The sequence below is a fragment of the Pristis pectinata genome, chromosome 4, assembly GCF_009764475.1.
Source record: "Pristis pectinata isolate sPriPec2 chromosome 4, sPriPec2.1.pri, whole genome shotgun sequence".
Classification (NCBI taxonomy): Eukaryota; Metazoa; Chordata; class Chondrichthyes; order Rhinopristiformes; family Pristidae; genus Pristis; species Pristis pectinata.
This window is the reverse complement of record NC_067408.1, coordinates 68,935,832-68,957,145: the sequence shown is the minus strand read 5'-3', so window position 1 is coordinate 68,957,145 and position 21,314 is coordinate 68,935,832. Positions and strand designations below refer to the sequence as shown.

Below are 21,314 nucleotides of genomic sequence, written 5' to 3'. Positions count from 1 at the left end.
GATATTGTACTCAACATCTGCAAGACAAAGGCCCTTTGCCAACCTGCCCTTACTGAATAGCACTGTCCTTTGACAATAAAAATTCACAGAGGCACCCTGGAAAATGTGGACCATTTCTTGTATATTGGGAGCCATATCTCAGGAAGGGCAGACATTTGATAAAATTCAACATTATTTTCAATGCACCACCGCAGCCTTTGGCCAATTAAGGAAAACAGTGTTTGAACATCAAGACCTCAGACTTGACATATAACTCAATTGTGCTAGAGCAGGTCTGCATCTCAACTGGCCATCTAGCTAACATATACACTACCACACTCTGTAACCTCCAGCCTTGGTGTGTCACTTACTCTACTGTCAAGGCAGTGGTAAGAAGAATGCAGAAAGGCATGCCTGGAGCATCACTAGATGCACCTAAAAAAAAATTAGATGCCAACCTGGTGAAGCTGCATAATTGCAATAACTATAATGCACATAATTCATGAATTGAACCTTTCTGGGTTGGGAGCCAAATTTATAATTCAAATTATTCTCTGGGTCACTTGCCCGGATTAAGTTCTATTTTAAGTATGTATATTCCAAAATGTGATATTTTTGTTTCTGAAGGCAAAAATTAAAATTTATTAAAATTTTGTTTATCTTAAGATTGCAAGCACACAGCATGGTATTAATATTTTCTATGTGTCCAGGGAAATTTTGGTCCCTTTTATTGTTTGCTTGAAACCTTTTTCAACCTTGATAAATCCCAGAGACTCTAACAGTTGGCGTCTATATCAAAACAGCATCTCATCATTGATTTTAATAATTCATTGCTTCACAAATCCAATTAAACTTTAAATTATTAAAATGGTACAAGTGCCTCCACCCCAACACAACCAACAAAAAGCAGCCTTGCGGATCTTTAATGGTCCCTAACACTTAACCCATTTGTAAACTTAATAGACTATGCTCGGAAAACATAACATGCAAGTTGATAGTAGTAAGACTTTGTCAGAGTTGGAACTTTGTTTGGAGGTGAGATGCATGATATATACTACACATCAGGCAAACAGAAATTTTCCAGGTTTCTGTACTTGAAAACCATGTTTTTTTTGTTGTCAGACTGTTGAGTGGCTAACAAGCAAAATTAATTTTATATTTTGTTTATTTTCCAAGGGACAATCTGATCACAAAAAAAACTATTGTTTCCAAACCACAGTACAGAAATTTGGAGAATTTTTGATGTTTTTTTGGGAAGGTGTGAAATTGCCGATTAAAACTAGTGAGTTCACAATTCCTTTGAATTCCCTTATTATTCCTTTAACTGCAAAATGGGCATATTTATGCACTTCCTGCTCTGTTTTGAAACTGAGAGACAACCCACAGTGTCTCAAAATTTAACTAGTGATGTGTGTCTTCATTTCCTGCTTTGGTCTTCAGAATTCTTTTTTTTAAGCAGTAGTTTGTTGTCAGTAAAGGCACTGTAGAAAAGAGGTTGGTTATTAATAAAGTACAGTGTTCACATACTCCCAGTGCATTACAAGCTGAAATCTAATGTTTTGCCTTTCTAAATATTCTCTTCTTGTTTCATACTTGGTGTTAGTTTTCTTAATGAGCATTCTCCTCCATTAGAGTTGATAATTAAAAATAAAGGCTGTGATACAGAAGTTATTACATTTATCCCTTACTTTCCACAAACCAGGTGTGGTATCTTCTAGAATAAAAATGCATATCAGTATCTTTTTTCTTGGAATAGAATTCTATTGATCATGTATATATGTTAAATATGAACTATAGTTAATTAATTTTAACCACATTTTTAGGAAGTATTTTTTTGCGTAGCCTGTCAGGATATGTACTTTTTAAAATAAGAGACCTGAATGCCAGTTGAACTTTTCAAAATGCACATTGATATATTTTTCTTGAATATCTGTATCAATGGATACACAACCAAGGGTGGGTTTTTGAGCTCCATGTCAGCCTTGTTTTATTGAGTTATAACAAGCTCTAGTCGGTTGCTGTTATAATGCAACTAATATTTTTAAACTAATATGAAAAGTACAAAAAATTACACTACTTTTAGTTATTTTCAGAATTGTCACTTTCACAGAATTGTTTGCATTTATGCTATTGTAGAAATCGTCTGGAGTTGGAGGTAGGAGTGAAAATGGAATTCGGAAGGGTCACTTGTTGAAAGTAGTGAGTGGGAAGAAAAATCCAACAAATCTTTACAACCAACTGAAGAGAAATTGCAGGAAATACTGTTGTCAGTATTTGAAATATCTTTGTCCAATTTGTATCAATGAACAAGTATTGAACTAATTACCCATGATCAAGTGAGATGGGCTTCAGAACAGCTTAGAATATGGCTAGAAACCAGTGGTTCCCAATATGCAGTGTAGCCTTCATGAACAAATGGAACAAGCATGTGTTTTAAATGTGTATTTTTGCTGCAAACATCCTTAAATATGATCAGCTTTCAGATTGCTATCCTGAAGTTAATGTGATATCATTTCTGTTAAAGAATTGATGATAATGAAGCTGTCTTCAGAGGAGCTTTTAAAGGACCATTTCTGCATTAGTTCCTTTTGAATTTTTCTTTTTCATTTATTTTGAATCGTAACGGTATTGGAGGTACTTTTACACGTTTGCTTTGCATAATTCTGGCTAAGTTTCTTGCAACTTTTTGGTTGTTATTTCCTATCCACTCCCCCCCACCCCCCTTTCATATTATGGAATATGTACAGCCCTGCTAATGTGCACTTGGCATAATTACCAAATATCCATGGATTTTGTTGAACGTTCACTGGTATTTTGTGCATTCCCAATTGCTTGGGAGATTTTTGTTTAAAGAGAAATAACATTTGCAACTGCACTCAGAAAGGATGTGGTAAGAAAAAGTCAGCTGCAAGTTGCTAACTGGCGTTTCAGTGCTTGTGTTTACTAGGTTGAAACGAGATGATTTTCTATTTTTAAAAAAAAAAGGTATAGCAGACTGCCAACAGTAGAATTTATTTTAGATATAGTGGCTTACTTATTTTGGGTTTTCATAATTGTTTCTTCAGGAAGGTTGGTCGCCTTTTTTTCCTACCTTTATGAGCCAGACTCTTTCATGGAGCTTCTGAAGATTTCATTGTGTTGGTGGGGGAAAAGCTGGGTAAAGATATTAGTGACTAAAGGGAGTTTCCTTTTAATTCATTTTTGAGATTTGGGCAGTGCTGGCATGGCCAGCATTTATTCTCCATCCCTAAATGTCCTTGAGAATGTGGTAATAAGCTGTTGCTTTAAACTACTGCAGCCTTTCTGGTTAAAGGTGCAGTACTCTAACAGTGCTGTTGGGTAGGTAGTTGTGGAATATAGACCCAGTGACAATGAAGAATTGTCCATATATTTTCAAGTCAAGATGATGTGCCACCTGGGGTTATTGTGCAGTTGGTGGGAGAGGTCATGGAGTTGGGGTGAGCTGTTAGAGTAGCCTAACCGAGTAAATGCAGTATGTCTTGTGGGTGATGCACTGCAGCCACTGTGTGCCAGTGGTGGAGGGAATGAATGCATTGGATAGTTGATAAGGTGCTAGTCAAGCAGACTGCTTTGCTTTGTACTGGTAGGTATCAAGTTCCTTGAGAACTTTTGGTGCTGTATTCATCCACACAAATGGAGACTTTTCCATCACTCTCCTGGCTTGTGCCTTCTAGAAGATGGAAGGACTTTGAATGAAAGGGGGTGAGTCACTTGCTGCAGGATACCCAACCTCTGACCTGCTCTTGAGTTACTGGTCCAGAGTATTGATAGTAGGGGATTTGTCAATGATAATGGATTTGACTGTCAGGTATAGGTGGTTAGGCTCTCTTGTTGGAGATGATCATTGCCCGCCACTTTTCTGGTGCAATTGTAACTTGCTGCTTGTAAGCATGGGCTGCTTCATTTGCTGAGGAGTTGTGCATGGAACTGATGTGCAATCATAAATGAATGTCCTCACTTCAGAACATATGATGGAAGGAAGGTCACTGATGAAGCAGCAGGAGATAGTTAGGTTTAGGATACTGCCTGAGGAACTCCTGCAATGATATCCTGGAGAAAGGATGACTGACTTCCAGTGACCGTAGTCCTCTTCCTTTGTATGAGGTATGACATCAAACACTGCAGATTTTCCCCTTTTGATGTTTATTGACTTCAGAGCGCCTTGGTACCATGCTGCCTTGATATCACTTTTGCCTCACCATTAGAAATTTTTGGTCCAAGTTTGGGCCATGGCTGTGATGAGGGCTGAAGTCAAGTGGTCCTGGTGAAGTCCAAACTGGGTGTTGATGAATAGATTAATATTAAGTGTCACTTGATGACGGTTCCATCATTTTGCTGCTGATTGAGAATAGGCTGTTTGATTGGGTATTAGTAAGACTGTAGTTCTGTTTTTTTTTTATGAACAGGATATACCTAGGCAACTAGAACAAGTAAGTTAGAGACACTGCTAGTTCTGGAGCATGGTTCTTTTTTGCTACCATTAGGATGTTGTAAGCTTCCATTGCCTTTGCTGTATTTAGTGCTCTGTCATTTCTTAATATCACTTGGAGTGACTTGAATTGGCTAGAAACAAGTTTCTGTGATGGTGGGGATCTTGGGAGGAAGTCAATATGGATCAAGCATTCAGCAGTTCAGTTGCCTCTTTAGCACTCATACGCAAGGCCCATTAATGTTGATAGCGGGGACGTTCTTGGAGCCATCTCCTCCCATTGGCTGTCTAGTTATTCCTCCACATTCACAATTAGACGTGGTAGGCCTCCAGAGCTCTCGACTGTGAGATTGTTTGGCTCTGTCTATTGCGTTTCTGTTTTTGCTTTTTGGTGCACATGTAGTTCTCCACCGTAGCTTTTGGGCTGGTGGCTCATCAGTTTTAGGTATTCCTGGTGCTGCTTCCTGCATACCCTCTGCACTTCTCAGTGAACCAATATTGATCCCCTGGCTTGATAGTAATGGTAGAGCAAGGATTATGTAGGGCCATGAGCTTATGCATTGTGATCGTGTATATTTCTGCTGCTAAGGCTGTATGTAGTTGTAATCATCCTGTGCCTATTGACTGTTGTTTTTCTTCTGCATGGTTAGACCAAGAGTTATTGCCATTTTCTATTGTTGATCTGGGTCAAGGCTGAAGTCCTATTAATTTTAGATAAGGAAACTAATGCATATGATGAATGTTTTATTGGATTGTGGATACCAACGTAAGCAGTGGTTGCTCATGGTTTGAGGTCAGGTTCCTTGGAGACACTGGATCGTTATGAATGTTATGTGAAAATTAGCTTTAAAAACACCTGACAGGTTGTTAAGATTCAGTTAAGTTTTCAGGTGTGGGCCAGTGTCAGACATCTTACAAAGCAACAATTAATGTGCATACTGCAAACAAATGGGGTTTGTGGTTAATGGCTGAGCGTTACTATCAATTGTTGCGATGAAATTGAATGTGTTTGGATTCAAAGGAGGGCTAGATGGCTGAAATAGTAATGTATGATAGTAATGGGGAGGCACAGTAGTATAGCAGTTAGTGTGACCCTATTACAGCACCAGTGACCCAGGTTCAATTCTAGCCACTGTCTGTAAGGAGTTTGTACGTTCTCCCCGTGTCTGCCTGTGTTTCCTCTGGGTGCTCCGGTTTCCTCCCACATTCCAAAGGTGTACGGGTTAGGAAGTTGTGGGCATGCTATGTTGGTGCCAGAAGCGTGGCGACACTTGCGGGCTGCCCCAGAACACTCTATTGCAAAAGATGCATATCACTGTATGTTTCGATGTACATGTGGCTAATAAAGATGTCTTATCTTAATCTTAGTAGAGTTGTCAGCCATGGTGCTAGCGTTGAGTTCAAGCAAATTTCCAAGCCCAAAGTCAACAAGTTTTATCTGGTCTTTGCTGAATGAAAATGAATGGTGATTGTCATTGTGTGATTTATCTCCTCAGCACAACAGATAATTTTATGGGGACTCTTTAGTATTAAATATTGGGGACAGTGAATGTTCTATATAGATAGTGCTAAATGGAATTATTAATGGCTTTATTCTACAAATGAGTTCTTTTTCTGCTATTTCTAGTAGAATTCACCAGACGAACTGAAAATGGCTTTGTGCAAAATGCAGCAAGAAATGTGCTTTGCAATTTTGGTTATGTGCATGGTATGTTTCCTGCAAGAATATTGACTCTCATAGAAGGTGGTATGTGGTTGGCAGTTTTCTCCTTAGCACATGTGTGCATCAGAATCGTGCACTTGAACAAAACTATGCAGCTTGTAGCAAGTAATCTGAAAAATACAGTGTGGTTTTGCTTGCCTTTCAGGGCTCCTTATTGATAGTCCTATTTCATTTCAAGTCTGTTGGATTTTGGAGAGTCATAACAGAATCATCCTGAGCATATGTTTCAACATTAACTAGCATGTGAGTGCGATGCTTTTTCAATTTGGTAACCAATTCTTGGATGTCAAAACAATATTTCCTGTTATTAATCACTTGGGCAATTATAAGGTGCTGGTATCGGAATTGGTTTATTATTGTCACTTGTACTGAGGTACAGTGAAAAACGTGTCTTGCATATTGTTCATTACAAATCAATTAATTTCACAATGCATTGAGCTAGTACAAGGTAAAACAAGGAATGCAGAGTAAAGTGTCACAGCTGCAGAGAAATTGCAGTGCAGGTAGACAATAAGGTGCAAGGTCATAACAAGGTAGATTGTGAGGTGTAGAGTCCACCTTATTGTACTAGGGAAGCGCTCAATAGTCTTATAACAGTGGGATAGAAGCTGAACTTGAGCCGAGTGGTACATTGGTATTTGAGGTATGAGTATTGATCTACTGCACTTTGGCCTAAACTGTGGCTTAGTTCTTAAAAGTAGTAATAATATTTTAATGCATCTCTTGAAAAGCATACTATGTTTTTAACCTTTCCCATGCAAGTAGCAAGTGCAATGTTGTATTCTGATTTCAATATCCACTCTGTTTCATTCAAGAACCTAATATGCTATGTAAAATTCAAGATGGGTAGCAGGTTGAGAATTAAAAAAAACCCTCTGAATATCATAAGCATCAAATAAGAAATGTACAAGTTGCCAACAATTGGATCTCACAGCATTAATACTTGTACTATGAAACTCTGCCAATATTCATTTTAATACTCTCAAGTGTGTGATATTCAGTGACCAAAATGCCAACTTTAAATTAGTTTGCATTGTTTTAACATCATTAATACAATTAATACAAATTTAATATTTGGTCTTCAATACAAGTCCAGTTAAACTGTTAAAGATAAACTTGTGTAGCTTGTATTAGTTGTCAGGTGTTCCTTAATTCCTTTGACTACTAGTGAGTGCCTCATTCAGCATATGATCATACCCCCTATTCAACACTAGGCCTTTTCACTTTTATCAGGAACAATGCTATCCTTTCTCCATCGAAGGACACAACACCCCATTGCCCATATATTGCAGTACCTTTTAATGTGGCAAATTATCCTGAGTAGCTTCAAACATAATTTCACACTGAACCATTTGAGACTTTTGGATAGATGGCCATAAGGACAAAGAGGAATGTCCAAAAGTTGGTAAAAGAGAGACAAATTAAGGGAAGATATGTCAGAGATTGGAGGGTAGAGCTGAGGCAGATCAAGGCAGTGCCATAGGAGTGATTTAGTTGGGACAATGTGTGAGGCTGGAAATCAGAAATCACAGAAATCTCAATCTCTGAAGACAAGGCCATGGATGATTTGTAAACAATAATTGTGAATATGTAGGTCATTGTGCACTTGTAATGGATATGTGGAATGTGATACAAAGAGACTATTAGGAGAAATGGTGTGTACGAGATCATAGAGAATGGTAGGTGGACTCTGGCTGGGAACGCACTGGAATAGTCAAGTCTACAGGTATTAAAAGCTTGAATAAGGGTTTCAGTGGCAGATTAGTTGAGGTGGATTAGAGATGTAATGGAGGTAGAAATGGGTCATTTCAGTAAAGTAGTCGATAATGTGATTAGAAGCTAACCTTTGGGTCGCATGGAACATCAAGACTACCAGTGGTCTGGTTTAGCCTCGAACAGTTGACAGGAAGTGGTATGATTTAGTGGCTAGGGAGTAAGGTTTGTGGTGGGCAGTGATAGCAAAGCTGTCAATCTTCCCGATCTTCAGTTGAAATTTCGCTAACCTGAGACTGAGGAGATATGAGCTAAAATGAGAGCCAGAAAGGGAAATTCAGTAATTAGGAATTTGAATAAATTCAAGGGAGCAAGAGTTCTCATGAACAAGATGAACATGGAGCCAATATTAAAGGACCTTAACATTCTGGGTAGTCCATTCAATACCAGAAAAATTTAAAATCTCCCTCTAAGTCTTCCTGTAATTCTGAAAACTATGAGCAATTTCCCTACACACCTGCTCCTCAAGTTCCCGCTGACTATTGGGGGTCTATAATACAGTCCCACCAGACTGACCCTCCCCTTCTTGTTTCTATGTTCTACCCATATGGCCTCTCATTCCCCAGGAATATCATCTCTAAGCACTGCTGTTATGTCCTCCTTTATCAAAAAGGCAACACCCCATCCTTACTTACCTGTACCTCCTGTCATACCTGAAACATCTGTATCCTGGAGTATTGAGCTGTCATTCCTGCCCTTCTCTCAGCCATGTTTCTGTTATGGCTGTAACATCCCAGTCCTCAGAGCCAATTCACGCGCTGAGTTTGTCTGCCTTGTTAAATCTCTTACATTGAATTAAATGCAGTTTAACTGAGTATTCCTTTCCCTGCCTTTATTGTGCCCCTGACTATCCTGATTACTAAACTTGCTCTCACTGGCTACTGCTTTATTGCGTGACTTGCTGCTGCTTGGTGTCCCACCCCCCACTCCCAATCTAGTTTAAACCCTCCCGTATAGCATTATCAAATTTCCCTGCAAGAATATTGGTCTCTTTCTGGTTCAACTGCAAGCTGTCCCTCATGTACAGGTCGCCTCTACCCCAAAAGAGATTCCAATGGTCCAAGAAACTGAATCCCTGCCCCCTGCACCAGCTCCTCAGCCATGAATTCATCTAGACTATCCTTCTATTTCTGACCGCACTAGCACATGGCACTGAGAGTAATCAGGAGATCACTACCCTTGAGGTCCTGCTTCTTAATTTCTTACCTAACTCCCTATACTCATTCTTCAGGACTTCATCCCTTGTTCTGCCCATGTCATTTGTACCAACATGTACAATGACCTCTGGCTGTTCGCCCTCCTGCTCGAGAATTTTCTGCAGCTGCTCAGCGACATCCTTGATCCTGGTACCCGGAGGCAACATATCATCCAGGCATCTCTTCTGCGGCCACAGATTCTCCTGTCTGTCCCCCTCCCTGTCAATTCTCCTATCACTATCGCCCTTGGGGAAAAAAAACATCCCCCTCAACAGTATCCTAAGAAGTACAGGAAGTCCCCGGGTTACGAACGAGTTCAGTTTTTGAGACTGTTCATAACCAGATTTTGTCTGTAACTTGGAACAGTGTCCGTGCATGTGCACTTGGCCCAGGGATCGCGGCCGCGCGTGGTCCCAGTCGCACATGCGCACTTGGTCCGGTGTTGGGCCAAAGAAGGTGTACCGCCGCCGTGGTAGGATCAGGGGCCAGGCCTGCTTACAAACCGAAGGTCGTTAAGACCACGAAGACCCGCTTATGAACCGAAGGTCGTTAAGACCACGGTTCGTATGTACGGGCGTTTGTAAGTCGGGGACTTCCTGTATACCTGTTAGTGAGGGGAACAGCCACAGGGAGCCCTGCACTGACTGCCTACTCACCTTATTTTTTCTGGTAGCCACCCATCTATCTGAAGCCTGTACCTTGGGTGTGACCACCTCAGTAAAAGTCTCGTCTATAATGCTCTCAGCTTCCTGGATGATCCTGAGTAGATCCAAATCCAATTCCAGTTCCTTGACTGTGGAGAGAAGAAAGCCATAGCATTTTTAGTGTCATGTTTTAAGTGACTTGGGGAGTGGTTTTCTTCTAACAAATTGTGTCAAAGTAACTAAACACTTCTTTGCTGAATTCTGTTACTTTTGCTTTGCAGGCTGCATGACCGCACTTCAGTCTGCAGTGGAGCAGCTGTATGGAAAGGATGTTAACCATTGGCTGCTTGCCAGGTTACAACCCTAACCATTTCAGTTCCTAATGTTTTCAGCTGCTGACTGCGTCTTGAATCACAGAGCCAAATCATATGGTAGTTTGCAGAGCATAGACCATTAGAAATCATGAGAGGCAACCAGATATTTAAGAGTGCTCTTTGTTTTTATGGGGTATTATCTTTTCACAGGATAACTTCATATACTTGAACTTTAACCATATGGTAAGTTGTCCCCTCCCCGTACAACAGTCACGCATGCTGGAAATCTCAGCAAAATTTGTGATTAATGAAAAATGCAAGATTTGATAAACACATACTGCAGATTTGATTGAGTTAACCTAACTAGTTTTATCTGTAAATTACTTGACTTTCTCTAGCATTACTTGTGGGGAAGAATATATTTATGTTTGCCAATTTAACTGGTATCCCTTTTTGTTTATTTGTTCATGGTATGTGAATGTTGCTGACAAGACCAGCATTTATTGCCTATCCCTAAATTACTACTTGAAAAGAATACAGGGCATTTCAGAGGGCAATTAAAAGTCAACTACAGTATGCTTTTTCAGGTTTAGATTCGTATATAGGGCAGACTGGATAAGAATGGCATGTTTCTTTCCCTAAAGGATGTAAGTGAGACAAACGAATGTGTTTTCGCAATAATTTGGTAGTCCCATGGTCACCATTACTTGTATTGACTTTTTCTATTCTCCATATATCAAAATGCTGAAAATTAAGGGAGAAAGAATTGTTGTATGCATTTTTTTTCTTGCTGTATCTGAACTATATATGGATTAGTCTGTTGATTTCTGTTCTAAAGTCAATAATTCAGTGGATTTCTGTATAACAATACTTGATTTTTTTTTGTTGTTGAATACTCTTGTAAGATTGAATTATTTTGTCACATTTCTTCAACTGCTATCTCATGGTGCAAGAAAAAATAGCTAACCTAATTCTCCCAAAGTAAAGCAAATCATGAGTGAAACATAGCAGGCTTTCAAGGTTTAATATAATGACTGTTCATGTTATCACTGTTTTTGTTAGTCTTCGTGAGCTTGAGCATTTCAGCCTCCATTGAAGGTCAAATGGATTCTGATTTTAGTCAGTATTATGGAAAATGTCACATCAGGGCAAAAATGGCTTGGTCTTTTGAAATTAGTAAAATATCATCACATTGTTCCACTAGAAGTAGTAATGGGAGATGAACGTCATCCTCATTAGCAAGAGGACCTGATTTTTTTATGTTGAATGCCAATTTTAAATATTCTTGTATTTCTGTTGGCATGGAATTGAAGGTTGGTTGCAATAATCATTCTGCAATATCTTCAGAAACTAGTATTTATATTGGTGGTAGTTATTAGTGGATTAAAGATCAGTTCTCAATTTAAAATGCTTCAAGAGGGAGAAAAGTTTTTCTCTAAGATCGGTAGTGATTTGTTGCAGTTTTTGAAGCACACAAGGAAAATATAAACTGATTATAAGTAAATTGAATAGTTCTCTCCATACATGGTAAGGGAAACTTCCCTTCTACTTACCCATAACTGGAAATTGTTTACTTTACTTTGGAGGAGAGAATTTTGCTCACCACTTCCGTAGTCCCAAATTATCATCAGCATGGTTTAATCAATATCCAGTGTGCACTTCTTGAATTTCCCAAATAATTACTGAGTTAAGTAGGTTTCTCTGAATGTAAGTGCAACTTTTTCATTTTCCAGATCCGTTACCAGCTAAATGACTTAGCAGTTCTTTATATCTACTGTATGTCTTAATACTAATTGAAATCACTTGGTCCATGCCAGCTGTTAATAGAGGAATCCCTTGCATCCCATCCCCCTCTTTCCTCATAGCCTTGCAAATCAAGCACCCATCCAATTGTTAAGGTATCTACTTGGCTTCTAAAATAAAATAATTTTCTCTATATCTACTGTATCTTTTAAATTTGTCTTTGATCCTTGAATCATCCATTAATGGCAACAGCTTTCCTCAGTTTACCTTGCAAAATCAGTTATGGTCTTGTATACCTCTAATGTTTGAATTCACAATTCATGGCCATTTTGTAGCTCTGTAAAATTCTAAATTACATATTCTAAGAGCCATTTCTTGTTACTTCAGCTATCTGCTATGTAGCCAGCTTAAGGTGCATAGCCATAATTCAAAAATATAAAATCCATGAACTATTTATATACTACTTTTCATCATAAAAAGACACCAGAAAAGCACCTGTATTAAACTAATAAGTGAAGTATGCAGATGCTGGCAGTCCTGAAATGTTAAATAGTTACTTTGTAAAACCACCCTCTCAAGTGGCCCTTGTATGATTCCTACTGATGAGAATTGGAAATGTTCACTTTCTTAAGAGGGTTAAAGGGGAAAGAGGAGGAAACGTCAGAGTTCAGCTATTAAAGAAACATTACCTGGTGTTAACTTCAACTGGAGGAAACCACCAACAAATGGAAATGCTAAAACAAAAAAAACCTGTATTTTTGCATCTCCTCTTTTCTCTGCTGTACTGCTAGTATAGACTTCAATATCTGAAAATATGAAGTATATTAACATTGTGGTGTGGATTAAAAGATGATTAAAGATTTTAATGATTTTTAGTTCAGATTTTAAGCCATAACAGTTGATTAACAGATAATGTGGAGTTTTTATTAAACATGTCATTGATTTGCACAAAAACAATTGTAAGTATTTAACTAGTTATCCTTAAAGCATAGGCAGGGTATGTATAGCTATGGGTTTCTCTCACTTTTTTTGTTTTTTTTTTGTGTACTTGTAACTACACAGAAGGAGACCTTTCAGTCCATTTGGTCCATGAGGGGAGGGAAGCATTGGTTAGTCCCATTTCTCCCACCCTTTTGTTTTTCTATACTACTGCAACATACCTGCTCTCTCATGTGCCCATTAACTCCCCTTTGATTCTTTAAGCTGTTAACTTGCATGAAGGAGTAATTTACAGTAGCCAATTACCTACCAACATGTCTTTGGGTTGTGGGTGGAAACCAGAGCTGGGATTGAACCAACTGCTGTTTTGCTGTGCTTGGTTGGTTCACTCGGTAGGAGTGAAGATGAACGAGTCAAAATAGCAATTCCTACATAATATCACCTTTTGCCCCTAAAATGCTCTTGGTTATTTTTCGGAAGTATAAACTAATTCAGGAACTTAAATCCTCAGAGGAGCAAGGTGTTGCATAATGGAATTTTAGCTTGCCATGGGATTTACCATTTAAATTTGCCATTTTCATTTAAATTCCAAAATGCTACACAGTGATCATGAGCTCCACGATTATGGTGATACCATCCTATTATAAAAGAGAACACTTGCATTTGTATCAACAAAAAGTTAAATGTTGATCAACAGTAAATTAGATAAAAGTCTAAACTATTGTCTGGTGTTGGCAAAATGTTCACACTGTCAATCGTTATCCATATTTTGTCAACAGAACTTCTGGAAAACTCCATCAAAGTGTACTTTATTGGTATTGGAAGATGAATGGAAGCTTTCTTCAAGGAACTCCATTATCTGTACAAAATGCATCTGTTGATCTTACTCGAGAAGCTAGGGTTTTTATAAAGTTCCTGTCTCAGAATGCAGAAATTGTCTTGCATTACCATATGGTTGACATCATCTTTCCTTTGAGAGACCCAGTTGTGCAGTGCTCTTTCTCTCTTTCATATCAAGGGTATATGATTCATTATTAATTCTTCGTCCATTATAAGAATTCCAGCAGCAACTAGAGCAGTTTTATTTTGGGACCATGTTTTACACAGTCCAGCAGGACCTCTTCCTGATTTCAGATTGGTTGACTGAACTCTGACCTGAACATATGACTGGACCAATTTTAGCTTTGGATTCAGTAAACTGTACAAAGTACAAGGTCTAATGTAAAATTTCTGCATTTTGCCACACGGGTTAAATTAAAGTTGTTTCTTGATTTCACTTGGGTTGGGCAATGGTCTCATCATTTTATTCACTCACATAGAAGCCAGACCACAAGATGTTGTTTCTAATTACACAGATTACAGAATAATTAGAAAGTCTTGGCAGATATCATTTTCTACAGTGCAAAACCCACACCAAAATCGTGAGTAAACAGCAGATAGTTCAACTGAATATTGAATGTATCGTGCAAAAAGAAATCTGAAATTAAAGTTCCAGAGATAATTAGCAGATCAGGCAGCATGTGTAGGTCAATAACAAACACACAATTCAGGAGCAAGGATAGGCCACTTGTACCCCCAAGCCTGTTTATTTGACAAGATCTTGGTTGATCTGATTGTAATCTCAACTCTAATCTATCCCTGATAATCTTTCACCCCCTTGCTCATCAATAATTTACCTTGGCCTTAAAAGATTTAAAGGTCCTGCTTCCCCTGCCACTCTGAGAAGAGGGTTCCAAAGACTTGTCATGCTTGGAAAAAAAAATTGTCTCATCTGTCTTCTGAAGACCCCTCCAGACTCTTGTGTGTATCTATCAAGTCACCTCTCAGTTCTCTAAAGTCCATGCATATGACCCTGGCCTGTCTGTTTCCTCATAAAACAATCTGCCCATTCCAAGTATTATTCTAGTAAACTTTCCATGAACTTCGTTCAGCATATTTGTATCCTCTTTTTAAATAAGGAGACCAATAGTACAAAGCTTGTGGGGGCACAGGAGAATTTTTCACTGCCCATCAAGCTGCTTGAGTTTTCTGAATGCCTGTCCTTGGAACATCCTGTTCTTTACTGCAGGCTACTGGGTGTGGTCCTTTGCTGGAATGCTGGCTTCCAGCTGATCAGAGACACCTAGCCTGACACAGCCTTTGTGACCACAAGTGGCAGGCTCCATCTCCTAAATTGCCTTTTCAAACAGTGGGGCCATGCTGCAGATCCACTGGTCATCAAAGGTACCATCAGATTTGGATGCTTGATTGTCTACAACCATGATTAAGGCATGAATTAAAAAAAATGTGTGTGTGTGTGTGCACGTGCATGCGCGCGCACACACACACACACAAATATAATATTTTCTCTGCTTGTGTATCTTCAGATTGGCAGTCAGATGAATGGTAGACTAGAAGACTAGATTTGAACTGGTCTGCCAGGCTTCTGCCCATTTAAATGAATAAATTTGAGCAGATTGAATTGCACCTGGTGCCTTTTAAGTGGAAGATTGGGACCATTACCTCAGTTTTCTTCTGCTTGTCTACTTAGTATTTCCATCACTGACTGCACCTTGCATTGCTCCCAAGTATGAGAGAAGAAAGTTGGGTATTGTGTAATGGTTTCCTATTTGTCTTCCAATTGTGGAAGCTGGTAAAGTACATAGAACATTCTCTTTCTTTAGTAAACCTTTTTCTGAATTTAACTGCAGTATACCTCAGCTTGAATGACCAATTCTGGCTATACATTATATCCAAGGATTTGTTTGAATCTTGTGCTCTATTTTGTTGAGTGGGGCTTGAGCATTTGACCATCTGGAATGTAACCAGATAATGCTTTATTGAAGAATTTTTGGATCTACTGATTGAATTGGAGAAAGGAGAGTTTGTTACAGGTTTGAAAAGAGGGAAAGAAAGAGGCTGGCAGGCACCTTGTAAAAATTATTGTTATAAGTGTTTGTAATCTTATCTTTGCCATGATTGGTCTTACTACATGATTATGCTATGAGTACAATTTGAACTTTGAGTTAAAAGAAGAATTTCCTATTTTATATTTCTTACAAATAGGAGATATTCAGCCCATCAAGTTTATGCTGGCTGTTCAACCAATCCCATCAATTCCACTCCCCACTTATTTTACCTTTGATCTGTTCACTCACACATGCTCCTCAACTCCCCGATTCTACTACCACCCATCTACTCAAAAGGTAACTTAAGGTAGCCAATTTATCTACCAACCAGTATGTCTTTGGGATGTGGGAGGGAAGCACACAGTCACAGGGAGAATGTGCAAACAGATCTGGAAGTCTGGATCTAATCAGAGTTGCTGAAGCTGAGAACAGTAGAATCACTGTGCTGCCTTCATTTAGAGAAATCTACTCAAAAGTGACTGTTTGGAATTTGAGAAATTATGTTTGCCTTAAATGAGTTAAGAGGTACTAAAAATGGAAAAAAAAACTTGAATAATATTTTCAGAATAGTCCCATGAGATGATGGTGGCTGATAATAAATTCCAGGTTGTCTGAACATTTAAACATGAATACAGGCAGTTCTGCTATAATACGATAGCTGCTTTCCTAAGAAACCTCGCGTGATAGAAAGCCACATAGCAGAACAGGCTGTAATTGCCTTCAAAGCACAGATTTAAACAGGTTTTCCCAATTGTGATCACGCTGTAGTCAATGTGGCCCATGTAATGCAAATAGTGTTCGCTAATCCATCAATTGCATTATAATCAAATTGTATTATGGAAGCGTGATATAACAGATCTACCTGGACTGCTTTTCAAATTTACATAAAATTGTTACACATGATGTGCACAACAAAAGTACATTTCTTCCATCCCTGAATTCCTGTCACATTGAAGAATTGCTAGAGTAGGAGAGTTTGCTTGGTAAATAAATTAGTAAATTGATTTATAAGGCCTGAGCTTGCTTACTGTTGGACTTAGTTTGTTATCATAATCACAGCTTTTTTTTACCTTTTACATAAGATCCAGTACAACACAAATTTACTTTTTTGTTTCTTTATAGGAAATAAAGAAAGATGCAAAGAAAGAAAACCAACCCAAAAAACCTACAGAGGTGTGTGGAGGCGAGTTCTCCAATGGCAGCCTGGTGTCTTCAAATGAAACTTCTCTTAAAAGTCCTGGAAAAGGTAAATCCGCAATGCACGTAATTCTGAGTAGAGACTGAAGCATTTGCATTGAGTGATTAAACACATCTTGGCTTTCACCTAAGGTTCCCACTGTCGCAGAAAGTCTATTCACCATTTGATTCACTCTACATAGTATATAACAAGGCAGCGGGACCAGACAACATACTGGTTGTAGTGCAGCAGATTTAATCTCCTGAACTAACCATGCCTCCAGCAGGCATCAAGGAGAAAATGTTCCATAATGAGGTCAGAGGGTTGCTCATTGACGATTGCACGATGCTCAATTACTTTTGCCTCTCCTCAGAAGTAGTCTGTATCTATGTGCCTGTAGACAATGTACAGGCATTGACTGATAAGTAGCAAATAGCCAGGCAATAACTATCTCCAACAGGAATGGGTTTAACCACCTACCTGTGATCAGGGCAGTTAACTTCATAAGTACAATTAGGGATGGGCAATAAACGTTGACAGCCAATGATGTATAAAATAAATCAAAATATATGATCAGATCACCTGCCCTATAGATGCTTGGTGAAAAAGATTAGTCCTGAGAATTATTGTACAAGGGAAAAGATAACAATAGTTAAAGGTTGTGTCCCATGGAAGTTCAAGAGGAAAGTAAATTGAAATTTGCTGAATGAATATGCAATGCTACAAAGTGATATAATATTGATAGTTGCTGCAGAGCTGGCTTTTGATGGTTTGCTATGAACTTTGGGATTTTGAAAGTGACAATGAAGTGACACATCAATTAATTGCAGTAAAATGGTAGCAGTCTATAATATATATATATAAAAAAAATGACCATAAGTGTTGGAAATGTTGATCAAAGCTAAAGTATAATGCAAGTCCATTGTGGATAAATCAACATCTGAAAGAAAGTCTTGTTTTTCTGGTGAAATCAATTTCACTGATCTTCTATTTTTATTTCCTGGATTGTATCTTGACTCTGGGTCACTTGACCTGAATTTTCTTTGTGACACCTGGAGCTGTTGCTACAGAGAAGCAATTGCAGTGCTGACATTTACATTGGGCAGTGTAAATGTTTCTGTATTGCTTACATATTAAGTACAGTGGTATTTTTTAATAATACCATTGCATTAAAACTTGAAGTAAAATTTATTTCCAATAAAATATGATGTCATATCTGGACTAATATTTTTACTTGCATAAAGATTTTCTATTTCCTGCAAATTTAAGTTGGTCACAAATCCATAAGGTAACTTGTTTATCTTGTGTCACATCTTTGAAACATACCTATCATTTTTTTTAAAAAACAAGAAATGTTTCCAAACACCTTCAAAGTTATAAAAATTGCAGATGCTGGAATTTGGAGCAACTCGGCAGGTCAGGCAGCAACTGTGCAGGGCAACGGACAGTCAGCATTTTGGGTCAAGACCCTTCACCTGGACTGAAGGATAGAGAGGAGATAGCCAGTATAAAGGTGACGGGAAGGGGTGGAGCAAGAGCTGGCATGCGATTGGAGGATCCAGGTGAGGAGGGGTGATAGGCAAATGGGGGACAGTCAAGTGGAATTAGTGACAGAGGATGGGAGATAATAGATGGAGGCAATAAAGGGCTGCAGATGATGGAATCTGATAGGAAAGGAAGGTGGAGCATGGAACCAAATAAGGGAGGTGGGTTGGGCTGATAGGAACTAAAGCAGGAGGGGACCCAGTGATTTAAAAAGTGCAACTGCTTGTAACTGCAAATATGATTTCAAACATTCCACTGCACCTTGATCAAAAAGAGTTGTAAGATGTTCATTTGCCCTTGAGTGGTCTGGAAGAATTTCCTATGAAACTTCTGAATTGTGCCTGAGAAGTGATTATTCTTGTGAAAATCAAGAGCAAGATACATGTCATAACGTTGCACACTGTGTCTGTCCCCACTGAGTATTTTAAAACTTGCAATGAACGTTGGGAGTACTCTAAATTGGAAAATAAGTTTTTGAATATCATATTGTGGAGCATTTTAATCACCTTGCAAAAAGTGGGACACTACCTTTAACTGTTTTTTTTTACTTTGTAAAGAAGTTCATTGGACGAATCTTTTTCATCAGACTTTTGGTAGCTCCATCTAATTGTTTCTTTAACAGACATATCCTTTCCTGTTCTGTCTGTTTTTTTTTTGTGCATAATCTTTTGGGTGATGGTGATATAGGTTTCTAGCCCTGAAAGGGTGTTAATATTTTTCTATTTTGCTGTATGATTTCATTACAAAATGAAAAGAGAAAACTTAGCCCATTGCAGAGAATTTATATGCATCTCTGAATCATTATATTTTTGAAAGAAAAATCTGAATTTGCTCCGTCAAACTGAAGAAAACTTACAGAATCATTCGTCCCCTTTCCCTGATTGATGGTGACGGAATTCTAAGTTGTTGAGTTAAGCACATTGCTTGATCTCACCATGAAAAAGAGAATCCAAATTTGATGTGGAGCAGTGGTATTTAGCATACTATTTGGATTCTTTTTCCACGGTTGCCTATAGTAATTAGAGTCGTATTGAGAAACAAAATAACCTAGCATTGCTTCATTCAGAATTTTAAACTGGAACAGAAAAACTTTAACAAAAAATTGTTTTCATTTTTAATAAAAGACTGATGCAAGTTACGAGGAAAATTTGGGATTAATTGACTACTTCGAAGATTAGGATTGTAGTGAGTTGAGAAGGAATGGAAATAGGTGAAGAAGTGACAGGATGGGCAATGGGGAGAAAGTTGATGAGGGACATGTTTTCCCTATCATTCCATCCTGTACGGGCTGCAGCTGTTAGTAGCTACATTTCCTCCTCTTCTTGCATGCACCATGGTATCCATACCCCCATTTAAAAGGAAAGAAAACAAAACTGAGGGAAGCTAAGAGGAAAAGTTGGGGAAAGGAGAGAGAATGACATGAGACCAGAAGAAAAAAAACAAAGATGAAAGATATGCAAGAGAGACCACATTCTCCAGGAACTAATGTTCACCTTCAGGCAGCAAATTAACAGTATGGTCTTCCTGTCTATTTTAGAACTTATTTAACATATGTTTACTTAATGGCTAAAATGTAAACAAAAGCCAAGGCACATTCTATAATAGGAAGTGAATATGAAAATCACTTCAGCAGTGCCCTTTGTCCCCCCAACACATCTGCCTGCTGTAGTCCTAACTTTGAGCAGCCGTTGTAGTACTTGTGCCACAATCATTTTATGCTGATTGAAGCCATTCAAAGTGTGTGAAACTTCTGAATTTAGCATGGTGTGGGAAAACACCAAATTTAACTTGAAAACAAATAAAACTGCAGATGCTAGAATTTCAAACGATAACAAATGCTGGAAGAACTCAGCCAGCTGAGCAACAACATCAAGTCATAGAGTTGTACAACAGGAAAGAAAGGGCCCTTTTGATCCACCTCATCCATGCTGACTGTGAGGTCTTTCTACCTCACCTGATTTGCCCCCATTAGGCCTGTAACCCTCTAACTTTCCTATCCAAGTACCTGTGTAAATGCCTTTTAAACATTACAGTAGTATCTGCAACCTCTGGTAGCTCGTTCCAGAAAAACTCACCCCTCAGATCTCCTTTAAATTTCTGCCCCCTCACCTTTATCCTGTGCCCTCTAGTTCTAGACTCCCCTGCACTGGGAAAAAGACTTTATCCAATCTATGTCCCGCCATTATCTTATAAACCTCCAAAATGTCACCATTCGGTCACCTACATTCCAGTGAGAATAAACCCAGCCTGTTCCATCTCTATCTTTTATAGCTACAGTCGTCCATTCCAGGCAACATCCTGGTGAATCTCTTCTGCACTCTTGCTATTGCTACCTTATCCTTCCTGTAGTGCGGTGACCAAAAGAGTACACATACCTGTGAGGGCAGTCTAACAAATGTTTGGTACAACTGCAACATACAGTAACGTTCCAACTCTTGTACTCAATGCCTTGGTCCATGAATGCAAACGTACCAAATGCCTTTTTCATCACCCTATCCACCTGTGTCATTGCTTTTAGGGAGCTATGGACTTGCACTTTGTCTCTTTGTACATCAGCACTCCTAAGGTCCCTGCCATTTACTCTGTCCTTAGCAGAATGTGACCTCTTGAAGTGCATTACCTCATACTTGTCTTGATTAAATTCTGCTACCGCTCCACCCAATTTTCCAGCTGATCTATGTCTCGCTATATCCTTAGAAAACCACCTTTGCTATATTTGTGTTGCATGCAAATTTACTAACCAAATCTCTACATTCTTATCCAAGCCATTTATATAAATTACTAACAACAGTGTCCTAACACCAATCCGAATTTTTATAGGTCTCCAGTCAAAAAAACACCTAGCCATCATTTCTCTCTGCCTTCTGTTACCCAGCCAATTCTGGATCCAGTTTGCCAACATGCCTCGGACCCTCTGTGCCTTAACCTTGTGGACCAGCCTAC

The 21,314-nt window shown here is 38.7% G+C and overlaps 1 protein-coding gene across 1 annotated transcript in view; it reads left to right on the top strand.

Annotated features, from left to right (window-relative positions):
• The window catches only part of sh3kbp1 (SH3-domain kinase binding protein 1), a 172,501-nt gene that overhangs the window by 21,836 nt on the left and 129,351 nt on the right, over positions 1 to 21,314 (top strand). The window contains exon 3 of the mRNA XM_052013549.1: positions 16,772 to 16,895. Coding sequence (XP_051869509.1) covers positions 16,772 to 16,895 — 124 coding nt within the window. The remainder of the gene's footprint in view (positions 1 to 16,771; positions 16,896 to 21,314) is intronic.